Source organism: Lepidochelys kempii, chromosome 15 (genome assembly GCF_965140265.1).
Source record: "Lepidochelys kempii isolate rLepKem1 chromosome 15, rLepKem1.hap2, whole genome shotgun sequence".
Classification (NCBI taxonomy): Eukaryota; Metazoa; Chordata; order Testudines; family Cheloniidae; genus Lepidochelys; species Lepidochelys kempii.
Genome location: NC_133270.1, coordinates 6,418,375 through 6,437,147, shown reverse-complemented (window position 1 = coordinate 6,437,147; position 18,773 = coordinate 6,418,375). Strand labels below are relative to the sequence as shown.

Genomic DNA, 18,773 nt, shown 5'->3' with positions numbered 1-18,773 from the left:
GTTTTTTTCCCTCTGTGCCAAGCACAAGGCTGGAGCCAATTTAGATATGCTATAAATTAAGAGGTTGCCATGGCCACCGCCTTCTCATTGGCCCTCGGCCTCTCTACGTTCCGCGAGACGTCACCAAATCTGAATAAGGATGCGCGAATTACTAAACTGGGAGACAAAGCTGAAGATGGGAACAGCGTGAAAGTGGAGAAAAGTCCCAACCAGCCATCTACACGTAGGAACACCGGGCTCCTGGCTTTTTATGATTATTATGATTGTTATGTGTTATTATTAATCCCTTTCGTGGACCGGCTGCTTCCACAGAGGCACTGATGCTGCTCCAGGCCGAGATGCTGCTAAATTGAAAGGCACCGGGCAAGTCACCCCACCAGGATATCTTTGCTTGGCTTCCCCACATTGAACCTGCTGGGAGAGGTGTGGGGGGCGTGGGGGAAGAGTGGGGGGGGGTCTGGGAAGTCCACGCGACACTTTTTGCCTGCCCTCAGGACGCCCAGGAGAAGAAGGCAAGAAGCTGACAGTGTTGTTTTCCGTTTCCCCCCCTTGCGATCGCTTTCGGCGGCGGGGTGGGGGTTGCATTCTGCTTTATTTTGCTGGTCTCGCCTTCCTCTGCGGAGGTCATGATGGTGCATTGTGCAGGCTGCGAGCGGCCCATCCTGGACAGGTTTCTGCTGAACGTGTTGGACAGGGCATGGCACATTAAATGTGTCCAGTGCTGCGAATGCAAGTGCAACCTGACGGAGAAATGCTTCTCCAGGGAAGGCAAGCTTTATTGCAAAAATGACTTTTTCAGGTAAGTCCCGCAAGGAGGAACCCTTCCCCGCCTGCTTGGCTAGCATAGCGGGGCAAGGTTACAGAGCGATACCCTGCTTCTGCGCTTTGCCTAGCGTCCTAGCCACTAAGCTGAGCGCGTTCTGTAATTGGCACCTTGCTGGCGTCTCCTCCATCGGTCGCTGTGGACTCCCGATGCTGCAGAAGGAGTCAGATCTATATGCCACTCCAATTCCCCAAAGGAACCCTATATGTGCCTGTGGGGGGGGGGATCCATTTATTAGCCGCACGGCCAGGTCGGTTTCAGTGATTTTTTTAAAATCCGCAGGCGTCTTGTTGTCCCTATTGTCAATTTCCTCCTTTTGCGATATTCCTCAGAGTTTTCTGTACAGAAGGGAAGATCCTAGAACTGGGGGGGGGGGCTCCACGCTCCTTGTTCGCTCTGTAACCCGATTCGAATGCTTTTAATGTAGGTATATGCACACGGTTGAGCCAGATCCGAGCGGATCGCACGCCAGGCGAGAGAGTATGGGTTTGTAGGTTACTTTAAAAAAAATCATTCCGGAGTACAGAAGAATAAAACTTCTCTCAACAGAAAACTGATTTTCGAATGCCCCGGGGCTTTAAAAACAAAGCTACTTGTATTGCGGAGAGACAGAGCGTAAATCAGAACTCAAGTGCAGAGAGGCCAGAGAGCGGAATATGGGGGGACATCACCAAACTCCTTTGCCCCAACATTCCTGCCTGAACTGGGAATTCTCAAAAGCACACTAAAGTTCCTAGCAAGGGTTAGGAGCAAGGCTTTGTGGTCTAATTGGCTATACGTGCGCAGAGCAAACTTGTCCTGTCCCGTCCCCTCCCCTCCCTCCCCCCCTTTTCTTTTAAATCAACAAATGAACTCATTGAAAATGTAAAATCGCCCTAAATATCGCCTGGCCTTTTGTTTCTGGCTGTAACTGAGGTAAATGTGGGCATTTGTTTAGCTAAAGGGTGAAAAGCTCAGGGGATGATTAATACAGAGTGGAGGGAGACGGCAGTTTTCCTAGTCCGGTAGGCCCTAATGAAGGTGAATTTGAATAGGTTAAGTGTCACACTCGCCTTTACACATGTAAACTACCTTTAACGGCCCCTTTGCATTCAGCACCCCTCACGCTGCAACTCCTTAAATGCCTTTAATGATTTTTGATAAGGTGCAGATGAGCCAATTATGCTCCAGGATAAGACAAAAAAATGACTTATGACTTCTAATGCTTTCACTAAATCAACGTCATGGAAAGTGAAGCTGTTAGAAGTTGTGTTTAAACAAGGGAGGGGAAAAAACAGTTTTATTCCTCACCTTCTCCCCCATCGTCCACCCCACTTCCACTAGCCCTCAAACCTCTAGGGAGCCCGAATCAACACCCCAAAGTGGAAACTAAATTACCTGCTTTGAAAAACAGATACGATTCTGTTGCTTGATATAGATCATTCCCTAGGAAAAATATTCCCTTTCTGCAATGAATAATAATAATAATAATTAATAATAATCAATCATTCAATCAATCGGGGAGGGGGCTGGAATGCAGAATAAAAGGAGATCAAAACTAGACCCATTTTCAGCACTGGTGTGTGGGTTGTTTTATTGGGGAAGGGGGAGACCTTTTTAGGATCCTCATATCCCCTAGCCCCACTTGTATTTTGAATTAAATAAGCAGCCCTCTGTGTTTCTCTTTTGGAACTAACCACCCCTCTAACAACCAAAGTGTCCCGGTTAGATATTTACTAACTGAGATGTGACCTCATGGAAGAGAACAGGAATATTCATAGGAATTATGACTGTGAGGGAAAATCCATTGATTACCTCCTATGTCCTCGCGAAATGCAGCCTGAAAAAGGATGCAAACGCTCTGCAGCTTTCTGGTGGATACAGTGGGGTGTAAAAATTGCTCCATAAATCCCGCAAAACCAAAGCGGATCGTTATTTTTTACACCGAACCGTGGCCGCTCCTTAAAGCGGCCCATCTGCATCACAGGCATTCACGCGCATGTATAAAAACCTGGTCCACTTCCCTCGCCTTATTCTGAGCTGCGATCTAGCTACCAATGCATGTCTGCCCCAAAATACAGCTCCGAAAATTGCCCCTTCGCCTCCCAACTTGGGCGGCCCAAAGAGAAGGATTTTTCCCTTCCTCCGCGCCGTGTCTGAGCAAAAGCGAGTTGAGCAAATGCTGTAATGCCGAGGACACTTTCTACCTGCCGGAGATAAGGGAGGGATCAAACAAAACAGACACCCCAGAATATTTCCCATGGAGACGGAACTATTGAAGTGCGGGTGAGGGGGGTGTCCATTTGTATGGAGTCAAACAAGGGCACTCGGTGCTGGGCGATCATTCACAAGTAAACGCGAGTCCTCTCTTGGGCTACTGGAGACGCGTTTTGCTCGCCGCCAGAGGAATCATTTTGCGCACGCATTTTGTTGGCGACCAAATCCGCTTTCCTTTCATTGTCGGAATCCAGGCAATCGCTTTCATGGCCTCATCTCCCCACCCCCTCCACCCACGCGCCTGCAGTTGGGGGGATGCACTTATAGGGGACTGGGAGGCCGGGCCGCTAAGCACCCGGGTATTTACTTTCATCCTCTCTCTCTCTCTCTCTCTCGCTCGCTCCGGTTTTAGGCGGTTCGGTACCAAATGCGCAGGCTGCTCCCAAGGCATCTCTCCAAGCGACCTCGTCAGGAAAGCCCGAAACAAAGTCTTTCACCTGAACTGTTTCACGTGCATGGTTTGCAACAAACAGCTCTCCACCGGAGAGGAACTTTATATCATAGACGAAAACAAATTCGTTTGCAAAGAGGACTATTTGAACTCGCCCAGCCTAAAGGAAGGGAGCCTCAACTCAGGTACGGAGCCTCCGCCAGCCTCTAACCGGGGGTGGGACCGTAGAGGCCTAGCATAGGTGTGAATTTAAAACGCATCCGGGAGGGGATTTTAGTTTCTTATTCCAACAGCAAATTCTAGAAAACTGCAAATTCTAGAAAACAAGAAGGGTTTTGAAGTCTTTTTTGTATTGGCTGGGCCTCTCTCTCTCTCTCACACACACACACGCTCTGGCATCAGATACAACCTGAGCTATCGCTGTCCGATACCCACAAGTGTGGGTGTATTGGGGGGGATCCTTTACCGATTTATTATTTTCGATCTTTATACATATATCTGGGTCCCCTCCCCCTTTTCTTTTTTTCCTATTTCTCAAAATACGGACGGTTCGGAGAGGGTGGAGGGAGAGCAGAAAAGTGGACTAAAACCTGGGGGGAGGGGCTGGGGGGAAGGGGCTGGAGTGGGAGGAGGATGCAGGGTAAAGCCAGGGTTGGAAGTGAAGAGCGAAGAGATTTTTCCACTTAAAAAAAATCCAGGCCGCACATTCAGCAGGCGCTGGGGCAAAGCGACCGCTGTCAATTACATTTACAGACCCAGCTGGGAACATGTGACCAGACCCGGGAAGGGGGATGTGGCAGTTTGGGGAGACAGCTGTTTTTCCGGGTTCCTGTTTGATTTGGGCTACGAACATTACCTTCCCCTAAACGCCATCCACGCTCTGCGATCTTTAAAAAATCCCCATGGCTTGGGATATTTTCCCGGCTTCCTTATGTGCGAAGAGACTCCAGACAAGGCCCCAAGCGCCCAACCCTCGCTCAGGGGAGCGATCCCTTCACTGCCATGGGGCTAACAGCGCCTGAGGCCTTCCACTTTCTCCCTCTACTGATAAACTGCCTTCCTTTCCCCTAGAATCACACACAGATCCTCAGATTTTCCTTCCTTTCTCTGTCAGAGCCCCTCATAAAACGCAATGGATGGAATGCCCCAGCTCCCCCGCTCTGTTAGTCTGCTGTGTCTGTGTCTCATTGCGGCGTGTGTGAGCAGTGCAGGCTATTCGCATTCACAGGAGCACGCGTTGTGGGCCCGATGCTCCTCTCTTTAGGCAGAGGCGGAACTCCCGTTTGACTTCCTTGGAAGCTGTCTCGGCATCAGGGCAGCGGGATCGGGTCCTCACTGGCACAGCGGTCTATGCCTGTGGCCTGTGCTCACCCCCTTCCCTGGGGTCATACCTGCGGCTGGATCTTGCCAGGCGGCTCCCTTGGGCGCTGCTCTGAGCCAGGCGAGCAGAGGTTGCCCGGCGGTCTTCACATTAGGGGCCTGTTTGGGAGCGGGGGAGGCGGGCAGCTGGCCTATTTCCGATCCCAGGGTCAGGGTTTTGCTGGCTCCGAAGCGTGGGGGGATGAGCCAGGGCCAAGGCGGTGAATGAAATCCCCGAGCCCCGGTGGTTACAGCCAAGGCTTTGTGGCAGGGGTTCTTATTCCCCAGCTATGGCTCGATTTGTGTCTTAAAGGAAAACGCTCAGCTGGTCCAAACGAAAGCGCTTCCTTCCCCAGTGTGGGAGCCTTGGACAGCACCCTCTATGCCAATGGGTTGCAAATCTGCCATCCGGATCCAGTCACCCTGTCGTAAATCCGATGCGACGCCACCGAAGCCAGAGGTTTCACACCGGAGTCACACCCTCTGCCTGCCCGAGTGGCAGAAAAGGCCGGGGGTGTTGTGTTTCCCTGTTGCCACATAGCCCGATGAGCCCATGTTGCTGCTAATTCAGACCCCTCATTAACTCTTCGTGGTGTTCACTGGGAGTGATTGATTCGTGTTAAATTAGCGCAGAGAGTTAGGAGGATCTAGCCTCCAAAGAAGTTCAACCCCCCCCCCCTCCCCGGGAGGGACAGTGGGGGTGAAGGTCCCGTCTCTGCCCAGAGTCATCCATCTCCCTCTGCCTCTCCCTTGCAGTGTCCTCCTGTACAGACAGAAGTTTGTCCCCGGATCTTCAGGACCCCATGCAGGATGATACAAAGGAAACAGACAACTCCACCTCCTCGGACAAAGAGACCACCAACAACGAGAACGAGGAACAGAACTCGGGCACCAAGAGGAGGGGACCTCGGACTACAATTAAAGCCAAGCAACTGGAGACTCTCAAGGCTGCCTTTGCTGCTACCCCCAAACCTACCAGGCACATCCGGGAACAGCTGGCCCAGGAGACAGGGCTCAACATGAGAGTGATCCAGGTACAGACAAGCGCAGCTACAAGAGGTGTCATAGCAGAGCATAGGAGAAAGGATCAAAAACAGGGACTAGAGTGACCGCCCATAGCATCGCCATCTGCTTAACCAGGTGGGGCGAGCACGTATCCGAGTCATTCCTGCTTCCCTCTTTGGATCCCTTGGGGTCCAGCTCCCAGCCACCTACTTTTGTTACATCACAGCCTGTCGCCATGGAGATGACTGTGACGTCCCAAACTCAGCAGTCCCACTTCAGGGCTGTGAGAAGTGGGAGGGGGAGGAGGGGGACAGAAAATTCTGATATTTAAAGAAAAGGGTTCTGGCAAGATGCCAAAGTGTCGGAGGAAATTGGCATATATTAACAAAGGCGAGGCCAAGTAGATCTTTGCCATGAATATCTCCCCTTGGTAATAATTATACATACCCCTTTAAGAGGCTTTACGAATGAGGTAAGCCCCCACTTTATAGATGGGGAAACTGAGGCACAAGGCAGCGAAGTGATTTGCAAAGGTTCATCCATGTGGCAAAGCTGGAACTCGAACTTAGGACCCCTCACTCCCACGCCACTGCTCAATTCTTGCTGTCCCTCTTGTGGTGTTCTCTAGATACTGAACTCTTCCTCTCGCCTAACCAAGAGGACAATTTCCTCTTGTCAATATTATGATAACAGTTCTAATAATTGGCCACTGTTAGTACTAGCGATGATGATCAGAGATTTTGTTTTGAAAGCTCTCTAGTTATATAATTGTTTTCTTCATCTGAAGAGTCCTCAGGCGAAAGCCAGCACTCAGTCTCAAGCATTGGTGTGCTTAGCGCCCCCTCCGGAGCCCACTGAACTCGATGGAAAGGCTCCAGTCCTTTGGACCTGGCCCTTACGCCAGACGTGGATCTGCAGACGTGCTGACCAACCCAGGCCTGGAGTTTGGGACTCAGCCTTTCCCGTGCGGGTTTGAGCCCCCCACGCACTCTGGGCAGCGCTTTGAGTGAGTTATCCAAAGTGGATCGACTCCCATCGATTTCAGTGAGCTTCGGATCAGACCCAAGTTCTCTAAAGAACTGACTCAGCTCCCATTGAGGTCAATGAAAAGGCTCCGGTTGACATCAGTGGGAGATGATGCCAACCCAAATGGAGGCCATGTTAGCCAAAAACAAAAAACGATCAAGCAGTCCCCAGTAGACTCCGGGTCTATAGGCTGTATCTGGTGCTGGATGCAAAATCCAGCAGGCCGGATTATTACATCTCCATCCAATACCTGATGGCAAGTTCTTCCAAACACGATGTCAACCAGATGCCTCAACCTTCGTTCAGTTCCCTGCTTACTTATTTGAAGCAATGTCAGTTCTTCATTAAAATCTCTTTATCCTGTATTTGCCTGGTGGGACTTTCAGGCTAAGCCAGTCAGCGGAAAAGAGTTCAGAACGGTCCCCGCCCAAAAATCCACTAATCATAAATTAAAAGTGAAAATCATAAAAAAGTTGCAAAGCAAAGGGGGTTCTAGAGAAGAAATTAACATCAGTCCTTTAAACTGGGTCAACCCGAGAGCTGTCTGTCTTGACATTTTGCAACAAGATTTATTCACAGTGTTGGTTAAGAGAATCTGCACATTTATATTAAAGAGGAAATTGGGGAGGAATCAAAACAAGTCCCAAAACAGAGACATAGATTGAGGTAAACCAGAGAAGAATGTTCGGGTCTCTTGCTACTGCTGAAGTAATACTTTCAAAGGCGTTTTTGCCGTACTGTTGGCAAATATATAGTGTTGAGCGTGTAAAAAAAAATTGTTCCAGACCAAACAAAAGGGGGGATGGAGTGTTCTGTATTTCACCTCTGAAATCTGCAAGATGGGAAAATGTCCAAGAATGCCTGTCTTGCCCCCCACCTCCCGCTTTAGCATCGGGCGCTGTACATATTCTCCGTGTTCTCATTTATCGCTATACATTTCTATCTGTCTCCATACACTCTGTATTGCTCTACGTTTCTGTCGATGGGTGGATAGCTAGATTAGGAAAGCAGGCACCCCCACAACTGTTTGCAGTTTGAAAAGTCCCTTTAATTGCCTTTATGAATATGTCTTCTCGGCTTTAGAGGAGGGGGGGTAGGAAGCACACTTCATTATAAACCTCTCCAAGGGTGTGCAAAAATCCTTCACTCTTGGATGGTTCTCAGAGTTCATTCGCAACTTTCCTCTTCTTTTTAATTCAAAGCCAATCTGCTCCACTGGCTAAACTGCAGAGTTTAATCCCCCGGTTGGAAGTTTCTCTTCATTTTTCTTCAGAGCCTCTTCGCCTGCCTCTTGTAAAGGGTCCAGAAAGTATTCAGCTTGTCCAAAGAATGGGAAAGTGGATCTTCGGGGAGCCTGTCAGCTGGGAGTTGGCGGGGGGGAGGATGTGACTTGCTGCTGCCTTCATCTGGCAAATCCTGCAGGAGAAACTTGGAACATCTTGAGGCGATCATGTGAAGGGAACCCGTTTCTTAGCTGGCATCCTATTAACACCACCAGCTTCCTGGTCTGGCTGTATACGTGTGTACCGCAGCAGATCTATGCGCCCCTACATCGCAGAGACCAGTCCGTGCGTTAGTCGATTAGTCTGGAGACCGCGGCCGCCCTGGGGCAGACACGTAGTGCAGGAGACAGGCCAGGCCCGTTAAAAGCAGGCAGATCAGAGCTCTTGCGCCGGCCTCTCCAAAGCGCCCGTGTGGCTTGACGGGGCCTTGGGAGGCAGCTGGCGGGAGCTGGGGGGCTGGGTGGGGGATGTTGTCACCACGTTGCTGATGTTGTTTAATTTGCCCGCAGGTTTGGTTCCAGAATCGAAGGTCCAAAGAGAGGAGAATGAAACAGCTGAGCGCGCTGGGGGCCAGGAGGCATGCCTTCTTCAGGAGTCCTCGGCGCATGCGCCCTCTGGGAGGCAGGCTGGATGAATCTGAAATGTTGGGTTCTACCCCTTACTCTTATTATGGAGGTAATGAGCATTTTATGGATCACTTCCTGGATGACCTCCTAACACTCTTTGTATTCAAACATTGTAAAAACAAAACAAACACAGATCCCAGAGCAAACAAATTAAGGCTGGAGGAATCTTTCTTTTTCTTTCTTTCATTCTTTCTTTCTTCTTGATCATTTTTCATTCCTTCACTTTTCTTTGTCTTTCTTTCTTTCATTCATTTTTATTTGATTATAGTTCTTTCTTTCTTTTCTTTCTTGTTCATCCATTCATTTGTTCATTTGTATTTGATTATTGTTCTTCTTCATTTTTCTTTCTTTCCATTTTTCTATCTTTCTTGTTCATTCATTTGTTCATTTTATTTGATCATTGTTCATTCTTTCATCTTTCTTTTTTCTTGTTCATCAATTCATTTGTTCATTTTTGTATTTGATCACTGTTCCTTCTTTCATTTTTCTCCCCTGTTAATCGATTTATTTGTTCGTTCTTTTCTATTTGATCACTGTTCTTTCTTTCTTTTGTTCATTTGTTCTTTCTTTCTCGTTTCTTTTTATTCTTTCTTTTGCCACCTTTAGAAATTAAGGCTCTGAAGTGTATTACATTTTATAGCATTTCATTGTGTCTTTTAAACGAGAGAGCCCGCTACTTGCGTTCTGTATTAACTGGCCGTAAGACTCTGGAGTTTGTCTTTAAGGGAAGGTCTTGGTGCTTTCTCCCAATCCGGTTCACGCCACTTCCTTCCAAAGTGTTAGCTCCGGATTCTCTTCATTGTTACCGCCTTTCCTGGCTGGGTGCGGCGGGGGGGGAAGGAATTTGTGGGTCTGGTAAAATTGTTACCTTCTGTGCCCTGAAGATCGCCTGAGTGGAGCAAACCCCGGCGCGTAGGCCCTTGTCCTATTTCCGGGAGCTCCGCAGCCGGGAGAAGTCGGGGAGCCGTGCTTCCCGGGTGTGTCTCCTTCTACTCGGCGATTGTACATAGACAGGAAGAGATGCGGTCTTTGGGGGACTTTGCCGCCTCTCGTGCCCCTAGGGGTTAGATCGCACCCATGCGCTGCTGATGCAATCTGGGATTCCCGAGAGAAAGGAAAGAGTTAATCTCCAGTTAAAGTCCCTCTCCGTCCCGTACGTGAAGGGTTCCGGAGTTCACAGGAGCTGCGCGGGGCGCCATAGAGAAACTCCCGCTGTGATGCTGTAGGGCTCGATCCTCCAAACTTTACTACTGGGGGTAAATTTACTGCTCCGGCGCGCGGTCCTGCCGGTTACCTTACTCCTGTCCTGTCCACAGCCAGGGGCCGGATTCTGACCTCAGTTACCCCTGGTGTGAATCCGGATTCACACCGGTGTAACCGACCCCAGATTCTGGCTCTGTAGGACTCGTCGCCTGAATAAAGTTTACTCCCAGGAGTAAACGCTCCGGATTTAGACGCACAGCTGGCAAATGGTCATGAAACCCACCTCACAGACAGGAGGAGAAAGATACCTTCCCTGCGGCTTGGGGGCTGTTTCCTGGCCAGAGGAGAGGCGCGGTGAGGGGCTGGGGGGTGTGGTTGTGTCGATTTGGCTTTTGAGGCAGAAGGGGATTCCCTCGTCTCCCAGTCCCTCCCTTAGAAATACATCGCATGGCAGATGGAGCGCGCTCCTGCCCTTACAGAGACTGGGTGGGTTTTTTAAAGGAAGCATCATTTGTACAGAAAGTAACACGGGAAAGGCAGGGGGCTGCCCTGCCTCTGCCGCTGCTCCCCAGCAGCGAAACCCGGGGATGCTGTGAGTTCATTGCCGCGGGGCTCGGCTAGCGCGTCCACAAACCCGCCCAAGGCGCTCGGAGTTCAGAGGGGCCCGGCAGCCCCAGCCCCAGGCTGTAATGGAATCTCGCTGGGTTCGAGGAGTTTGAATACAACATATTCCCAAACTTTCCTTCTTCCCATCCCTCCATCCCTTCCTCTTTCCATCCCTCCATCCCTTCCTCTCTCCTTCTTTCCATCCCTCCATCCTTTTTTCTTTCTTCCCATTCCTCCATCCTTTTTTCTTTCTTTCCATTCCTCCATCATTTTCTCTTTCCATCCCTTCCTCTTTCCTTCTTTCCATCCTTCCAACCCTTCATCTTTCCTTCACTTTCTTTCCATCTCTCTCTCTCTCTCTCTCTCTCGCCCCCGCTGCTCATTGGCCCGGAGATACCGATCACGGATCATTCTCGCCCAGAAACCAAAGAGCTAAGGACCCAACTGGCCAAGGCAGCGGGTAGGAGGGAAGGTGAGGGCCGGTTGCCATGACTTTGCCACCCTTCCTGTGGCATCTGTTTGAAAGGTCGTCGCCCCCCCCACCCCCGCAGCCGCCCACATCCCCCCGCCCTCCCTCGCCCTGAATGCGAGCTCAGCTTGTCGAGATCTCCTCTAATCCCCCTGTTAGAGATTCCGTCCGGTCCTTGGCCAAGTTTGCACCCCTGCAGCAAGTAAGAAAGGGGCATTGTGATGAAGCTGTCTGAATGAACAGAGCCCCGCTCCCACTCAGCCCCCGCCCCCCCGCGTGTGTGCCCGGGAACAAAGCTCCAGCTGCCCCCTTTTGTACCTCTTTCAGACGGCATTTGTTCCAATTACCTCCGAGCTCCCGGAGCATATGGAAGGTCACTATCACAGGGGCCGGGCCCTGCGTGTTTGCTAGTTGTTTTCTCCCCCTTGTCGGCTCCTTCCCCTCCCCGCTCGGGCCATGTGGCCCCTCGAAATTCGGCCCCTTCACGACACGCAGGGGCCGATCTCTCCCTAGCGGTGCCTGTTGGGGTGCGGGTGTGTAGGGGGGTCATTGCCCCGCCACTGAAGGCAGCTTGGGATGGGGGGGGGGCGCTGAAAGTTGGAGCTAGCCCTAGCTGGGGGTTGCCAGCCTGCCTGGCTGCTGCGTGAGCTGGGGGCTTAGAAAAATGACCCCTCCCTTGCAACCCTGCCATTGCTGAGCGGGGGGAAAATCCTCCTGTTCTTTCCTTCTGTGCCAGCTAAATAAGAGATTTTTTTCCATCCAGCCATTTACACAATCTCTCTCTCTCTCTCTCTCTCTCTCTCTCTCTCTCTCATCCTCCTCCTGTATCTAGAGAGAAAGATCTCCCTGGAGTTGTGAGGGTAGTTTTGTTTTGTTTTGTTTTGTTTTGTTTTTTAACAGAGCGCTATAGACAGTGACACCTTTTCTAGTTCTTTTTATTAATTTTTGGTCAGTTACAATTATGGAGACTATTTTGTTTTTAGGTTTGGGAAGAAATTCAGCGCGTTCAGTTTCTCCTCCCCTCCCCCCCCACCAGGTTTCTAATCCTGTCCAGGATTTCGCGGCTTTCCAGAGACTTCCGCTATTTTCAAAGATTCCGACTGCGATGCTGTTGTTCTGGGGGGTGCTGGGGGAAGGTTGCTTGTCAGGATGAAAGCGCAATCAATGTCGATATTACTTAGGGGGGTTCATCGACTTAAATACACTGTTTTTTCCATCCGCTCCCACTTATTTGAAGCAAAACCTTTTAAACATTACAACCTAATCCCATTTCCCTCCGGAAAATATTTATTAGACGTGTTGTTATAATTCTATCTCCTCTGAAAGCATTTCCGCTTTATCTGGTTAGTGGAAGACGTTGGGGTTATTAACGGTTACAGTCACTAGTGCCCGGTTAGGAATCTGTTTATTCTGTTCTTTTGCACGTGATGAAAGTGGGATATTCTGCAGCTTGGTGGCTTCCGAAAAAAGCGCGCAAGTGTCAGATACAAATCTCTGTAGCTGATAAAAATGTCCCGGGTTCTGATCCTAGACCTTGCTCGCCCGTTGGACAATTGAGCTGGATAATTGTGGGACCCCAGTAACGCGTTTGAACCAATCCCTCCCTGGTTTTTGTCACAGGATCTGGAAATCGGTGTCCTTCGGCTTAGGGTGGGGACAGGCAGTGAAAGACGCAGCCAGCAAATAAATGCCGGACCCTGAAAGCTCACTTGCATGAGCTGCTCTTCTGTGGTGGAGCAAAAGCGACGGGCCAGGCGGCTGCAAAGGCCTGCCCCTCTCCGCGTTGCTGTACCCGGACCCCTTGACCGCCTTTGCGCGTGTGTTGGGTACCGGCAGCGGGGAGAGAGGTGCGCACCTGGCCCCCGGGGCTGTGTGGCCCTACGCGCAGACAATTCGCAGCCGCTCCTGGGGGTGGGAGGCGCTAGCTCCGGCCAGTCCCGGAAAACCCTCGGGCTCTGCGCTGGGGGAGTCTGGCTTCAGCTGGGCCGGGAAGGCTCTGGAGCGCCCTGGCCCCGCCTCACCCTCCTCTCTCTCCCCTGCTCCAGATTACCAAGGAGACTACTACGGGCCAGGCGGGAACTACGATTTTTTCCCCCACGGGCCTCCCTCGCAAGCCCAGTCCCCAGCAGACTCCAGCTACCTTCCAACCTCAGGGCCCGGCTCCACGCCCCTGGGGCCCCTGGAGCCGCCGCTCCCCGGACACCACTCCTCTGAAAACCAAAGGTACACCGACATGATCTCGCACCCTGACACCCCGAGCCCCGAGCCGGGCCTGACCGGCTCGCTGCACCCCATTCCCGGCGAGGTCTTCAGCGGCGGCCCCAGCCCCCATTTCTCCATGTCCAGCAACAGCGGGTACAGCGGCCCCCTCTCGCATCCAAACCAGGAGCTGAACGAGGCAGCGGTGTGGTAGGGCTGACCCAGCCAGAGGGTGTGGGGGTGCTGGGGACCCCCGGCTCCCTCTGCCCCAGGCAGATCCAGCCTCCTCGTCCCAGCCCCGGCTAAGACACCAGGAACCAAAACCGGCCGCCTGACACTGATGCCAAAATTCTCCGGAGTCCCACCCCCACCCCAAGCCACAGGACACAGGCCGCGGGGGATCCCCGCACTCAGTGTCTTTTTTCCTCGCCACGTGTGAGCAGGCACGGCTGCCGAAACGTGCCAATGCTGACTAACCTCTGCAAGGATCTGAAGCAGCATCTCTTGGACCAAAGCTGAACTGGACTGGATCACAGATTTCCTGATTGACTGGACTGCCTACTTTTCGGGGGCGGGGGGGGCTTTTCTTTCTTTCTTTCTTTCTTTCTTTCTTTCTTTCTTTCTTTCTTTCTTTCTTTCTTTCTTTCTTTCTTTCTTTCTTTCTTTCTTTCTTTCTTCAATCCAGAATTGCATCTTTTTAATCTTAATCTGGAAAGGGGGGAACCCCCTCATAATCCACTTTTTTTTAATTAGAAGGTTCGTTTTGTGGTGATGGAGGTGGGAATGGGAATTGGTGTGTCTTGCAAAAGAAAACCTTCACTGATGACAAGGCGACCCCTGGTGGTTAGTTCTGGTTTAGCTTTCCAGGACTGTGGAACTTTAATGTTTGGAGAATCTTGGGGTTTGTTTTGTTTTCCACTGGGCAGAAATATAACTAAAACTACCAATAAAAAAGCGATCCAAGTCCGAATGTCTCTGGCAAACACCACTTCAAACCCAAAAGTTTATTGGAGGCCACACGGATTGAAGGATGTATTATAGTTTTTGCTTCTAGTTTCTTTATTTTGTATAAAGAAGAAACAAATAAAGTATGTTTTTGTGTTTACTGGTTATTTATTGTACTTTAGTCAACTAATGCTCCAACATTTTTATATTCTTAAGGGGGGGGTGAGAGGGGAGTGACAGGAAAGAGGTTTGCTTAAAAAAATTTAAAAGGCTAATAATTTTTAAAAAGAAAAGAAATTGTTTTTCAAAAGCCTTGTGGATTTCCTTTCACCACTGCCTCTTGCAGCTGGTGGCAGCGTGACTAGCTCGTGTCGTTCAGAGTGAATACAAGGCCTGTTAGTTAACTAATCCTCATTTACCTGGTCCCTTTTTTTAAGAAAAGGAAAGAAGCAACTGGGGTTTAAAAAATTCTGTCACAATAGCTTTAGCTTCTTGACATTGTTGGAAAAACTCTGGCACGAGACAGTGCAGCTGAAATATTGTGCAGCGAGCGCTCTTCTTTACAATGTACTGTAATGGTGCTGCCCAGTGTCAGAGGTATTTATTGGTTAGTGTTATTATAGCCCCCCTCCAGCATTCGGCAAGAAGTGTCTATGACATCAGGGGTTTAATCTTGCAGTCCTGACTCAGCTGAGTAGCCCTTACTCACGGAAGTACCCAATTTCTGCAGGCCCATTAAAACCCTTGTGAGTCAGGAGAGCTCCAATGCCAGGCTCCAATGCCAAGTCATCTTCCCTCAGAGAGGTTTGCCAGGCTTTCGTCAAACTGCCAAGCCCATCCGAGTCAAGGGACCGAAAGACTTTCATTGGCTTCATCAGTGGGCTTTGGATCGAGCCACCGTGAGATTCAAGGAGGGGTTGCTTTCAGTTTGTTTTTGCCTCTTGAAATTCATACTAGCTTGAGGTCAATGCATACACAACACAGGCAAAGAGTGATAATGGATGTTTTGATTATCTTTTCATCTTCTCTGCAAACCACCCCCACCCCCCCAAACAAGTCTCCAACCCTACCCAGAAATTTATGATTTACCAAGTGAGTGCCGCACTTGTCACAATAGCCCAAGAAAAGAGACGGAGTGAGACAATTTTAATTAGGCAGCCACATTTCTCTCCTCCTCCTGCAGCAGCAGCCCGAGAGAAGAAGAAAGCCCGTTCGGAGAGGGCGGAATTGTACACAGTGCAGCCCAGCCAGCAAGGGCGGAATCAGTAGAACAGCAGCTATGGGATTCTGTAACTACTCTGTTTGCCTCAGCGCTAAGCAGCTTTATCGCTATAACTAGCTAGGTGATCAGTTTTGTTAAAATAAAATTGTCTGCAATGATTGGTTTAAAAGTGTGTGTGTGTGTGTGAGAGAGAGAGACAGACCTCAGTTTCTCAGCATGAATAGCTGAAGGATGTAATTCAATTGTTTTATACCCATAATCTTGTCACACACACGTACAAACGCGACTGACACAGATGCACAACTAGACACACAGCCAGAGGCACACACACACCCCTGTTTTCTTTTCGATGCTACTTTACAATTCTGGAAATAATTGCCCTGTTTTTTTTTTTAATCACCCCCATGCAAACAAGGCCTCTCTCTGCTAAGAAGCAAGTGCTGCCCATGGGGGTGTTAGGAGTGAGGCTTTCGGGGGTAGAATGGGGGCTGTGAGACACATGTTGATTTCAAACTATGGGTGCGTCATCAGAGCAGAGGTATGGGAAAGGCTGGCGCTGGCTCCAAAGGCTGCTGACGTTAGCCTCTCAGCCCAAGATGGTGGGAGAAGACGGGGGTCACCTGGGAAACAACAGGTGAAAGCCCCAGAACCAGCGCTTAGCTTGTTGATGCTGCTGGATCTTTCTTGCAGTTGTTTGTTAACCCCCCTGAGCTAAACCCATTGTGCCAAGGAAAAGGGGCAGGGGAAAGAGGGCAGAGACTGAGACCTTTTTACATGGCTCATGCTCCCTTTCAGTGTGGGTGAAAAATACCTTCTCCGGGCTGGAGCAGGGGGCCCAGGACTGGTGATGGCCCATACTGCTGTGGGATTGCTCAAGGAAGCACAGCTCCCGCTCTGTGGGTGTCGGGGGAGGTGATATAGTCAGCAGCCCCGTCATTGCTGGAGAAACCGAATGGTGCTGCTGTTGTGCGCTGCTCGTTGTCTGGGGTACAGGCAGGGAAGGTGATGATGGGGCGGTTGGGGAGGAGGCCTTGTGTTGAGGTGTAGCTAACTTGCAGTAGCCAGGAACCGTCCCTGATCCTCCCCTGCCCAACGTCTAAGGGCGTGTGGTTCTTGTGTATCCAGCGCTGTTAAAGGATCCTTCTCTTCAGGGCAGCCCAGCTGCCCCTCACTCTGGAAATAGCCCCTGCCACTGTGAGATAATCACGGGACCCGCTGGGTGAGGTAACATTTTTCCTTGGGCCCACATCTCTCACCAACAGCAGTTGGTCCAGTAAAAGATACAGCCTTACCCACCTTGTCTGTCTCCTAGCCTAGGGCCAACATGGCAACTGCCGACCACAAGGCCTCGCTGGCCCCTCAGTCCCTTCGCTGGGGCCTTCTCCCCGTTTTATGATGGGCTGGCTTTCTCACAGGAACCCCAAACTGGTGACTTCCCTTAGGGCCTGACCCAGTGCCCACTGAAATCAGTGGAAAGTCTCCCTGGCTCAGCAGAGCCCAGAAGACTCTCCGGGGTCCACTATCCTGACTTGAAAAGAGACCCCCCCAGATCAAGGAGAGGAGACCAGAGCTTTGCCACAATGCAGAGCCAGGGTGACCATTTCCCATCCACACTATTCTGGAGCTGGAGCGTCAGGGCACGAACCAGGCATCTGATTGTGGCTGTCCTCATCGAGTTTAGTTTTGGTCCATCAATGGCTATTAACCAGGATGGGCAGGGATGGTGTCCCCAGCCTCTCTTTGCCAGAAGCTGGGAATGGGCAACAGGATGGATCACTTGATGATTTCCTGTTCTGTTCATTCCTTCTGGAGCACTGCCAGATTGGCCACTGTCAGAAGACAGGATACTGGGCTAGATGGAACTTTGGTCTGACCCACTATGACCTTTCTTTCTTTCTTTCTTTCTTTCTTTCTTTCTTTCTTTCTTTCTTTCTTTCTTTCTTTCTTTCTTTCTTTCTTTCTTTCTTTCTTTCTTTCTTATTGTCTTCTTCTCTTCTTTCCTGCTCTTTCATTATTATCTATCTATTGCTCCACCCACTCCACCCATATACCTCCCCACCTACCTCTTTACTTTCATCCTCCCATTTCCCCCTCTAATCTGTCAGATGACTTCAGAGGCCTGCAAAGCAGGGGGTCACTTTAACAAAACAAGGACAGTTCTAAGACAGCTGGCCTAGGTGCAAGCCTTTAAAGCCCAGAATCTGTGTGTTTTATTTATCCTGCCTTGCACAGAGCTGTAATTCTTAATAAGATGTGGCAGTTAAACTATATTGATTCCAGCCCGTATCACTCACACAGCCCTGCTGCCAAACAGCTAAAGATTCTCACCTCTTTTTTTTTTTTTTCTTCCCAGAGATATAAATAAATAAAGTCCAAGGAAGGCGGCAGCTCTGAACTAATATTTAAAATGCAAAATCATTGTGGAGTTTTTTTTTCCCCTTGGCTTGCAGTAAAAAGATATAAACAGAATAAATTACCTTCCCTTGGTGGATTATGAGACTACCTATCTCCTGACCTGAATTTTAAGTCCTAACTCGATTGTACCACCATGCACTAGTGATTTATGAAAACCCAGTCACTTCTCTGCATATTTTCTCTGTTCAGCCAAGTGATGGAATTTATCCTTCCTATACCATTAAAGATTTTTAACAACTGGGTTACCTATCATTGTAAATGAGCCATTCTAATGATGAACTGAAACCTACGGGATTCCTGAGGAATGAGATTGTGTTCTCACTCCTAGTTTGGCTAATGCTTTGCTTTTAGGCAGTACTGGTCTATTCTAGATTCTCAGCTGGGTGAGTGGCATTATCCCAGTTTTACAGGTAGGGAAACTGAGGCACAAGATGGAGGCATGATTGGGTGGGTCAATAGGAGACCTGAGAGTAGAACCCAGTGGCCTAATTTCCCAGTGGCCTACCCCCAGTTTTATGGTAGTGTAACTATGGCCTTACCCCTGAACAAGTTTCCAGGTGCGCCTGACTCCTATACCATGGCATAGCTATGGGGTTCCCAACCACACACGCCCTCAGCAGTCCATGCCAGGGAAGCAAGCCACTCTTGCTAGCAGGATAAACATTGTAGAACCAGATCCTCAGCTAGCGTGTCTGCATCACCCTATTGACATCTCTGGAGCTACACCAATTTACACCCACTGAGGATCTTACTCATTGGACTGCACCAGTCTTGGCTCAGGGTTAAATTGAGCTTGTTCCCCTTTTTAATGTTGTTTGTTTTATTAGGGTAATAGGAATTTTTATAAGGGGACTGAGGCAAGTTTAAGAAGTTGTTAATAACTTTTTCAGAGCACTCATATGGTGATTATAAAGCAGAGGATCAAGGTTCCTTCCTGGTTTATTA

General features: G+C 49.8%; 1 protein-coding gene across 1 annotated transcript; it reads left to right on the top strand.

Annotated features, from left to right (window-relative positions):
• Positions 1–626: 626 nt before the first annotated feature.
• LHX5 (LIM homeobox 5) lies at positions 627–14,351 on the top strand. Its single transcript, XM_073312572.1, has 5 exons — positions 627–799; positions 3,432–3,655; positions 5,586–5,863; positions 8,653–8,818; positions 13,093–14,351. The coding sequence occupies exons 1-5, from the start codon at positions 627–629 to the stop codon at positions 13,458–13,460; spliced, it is 1,209 nt and encodes a 402-aa protein (XP_073168673.1). The 3' UTR covers positions 13,461–14,351.
• Positions 14,352–18,773: the final 4,422 nt, after the last annotated feature.

Excerpts from the sequence above, each read along its gene's own strand:
- LHX5 (XM_073312572.1), top strand. The coding sequence starts at position 627 with ATGATGGTGCATTGTGCAGGCTGCGAGCGGCCCATCCTGGACAGGTTT. Across the intron at positions 5,864-8,652 it reads TCAACATGAGAGTGATCCAG|GTTTGGTTCCAGAATCGAAG; the intron begins GTACAGACAAGC and ends ATTTGCCCGCAG. Across the intron at positions 8,819-13,092 it reads CCCTTACTCTTATTATGGAG|ATTACCAAGGAGACTACTAC; the intron begins GTAATGAGCATT and ends CCCCTGCTCCAG.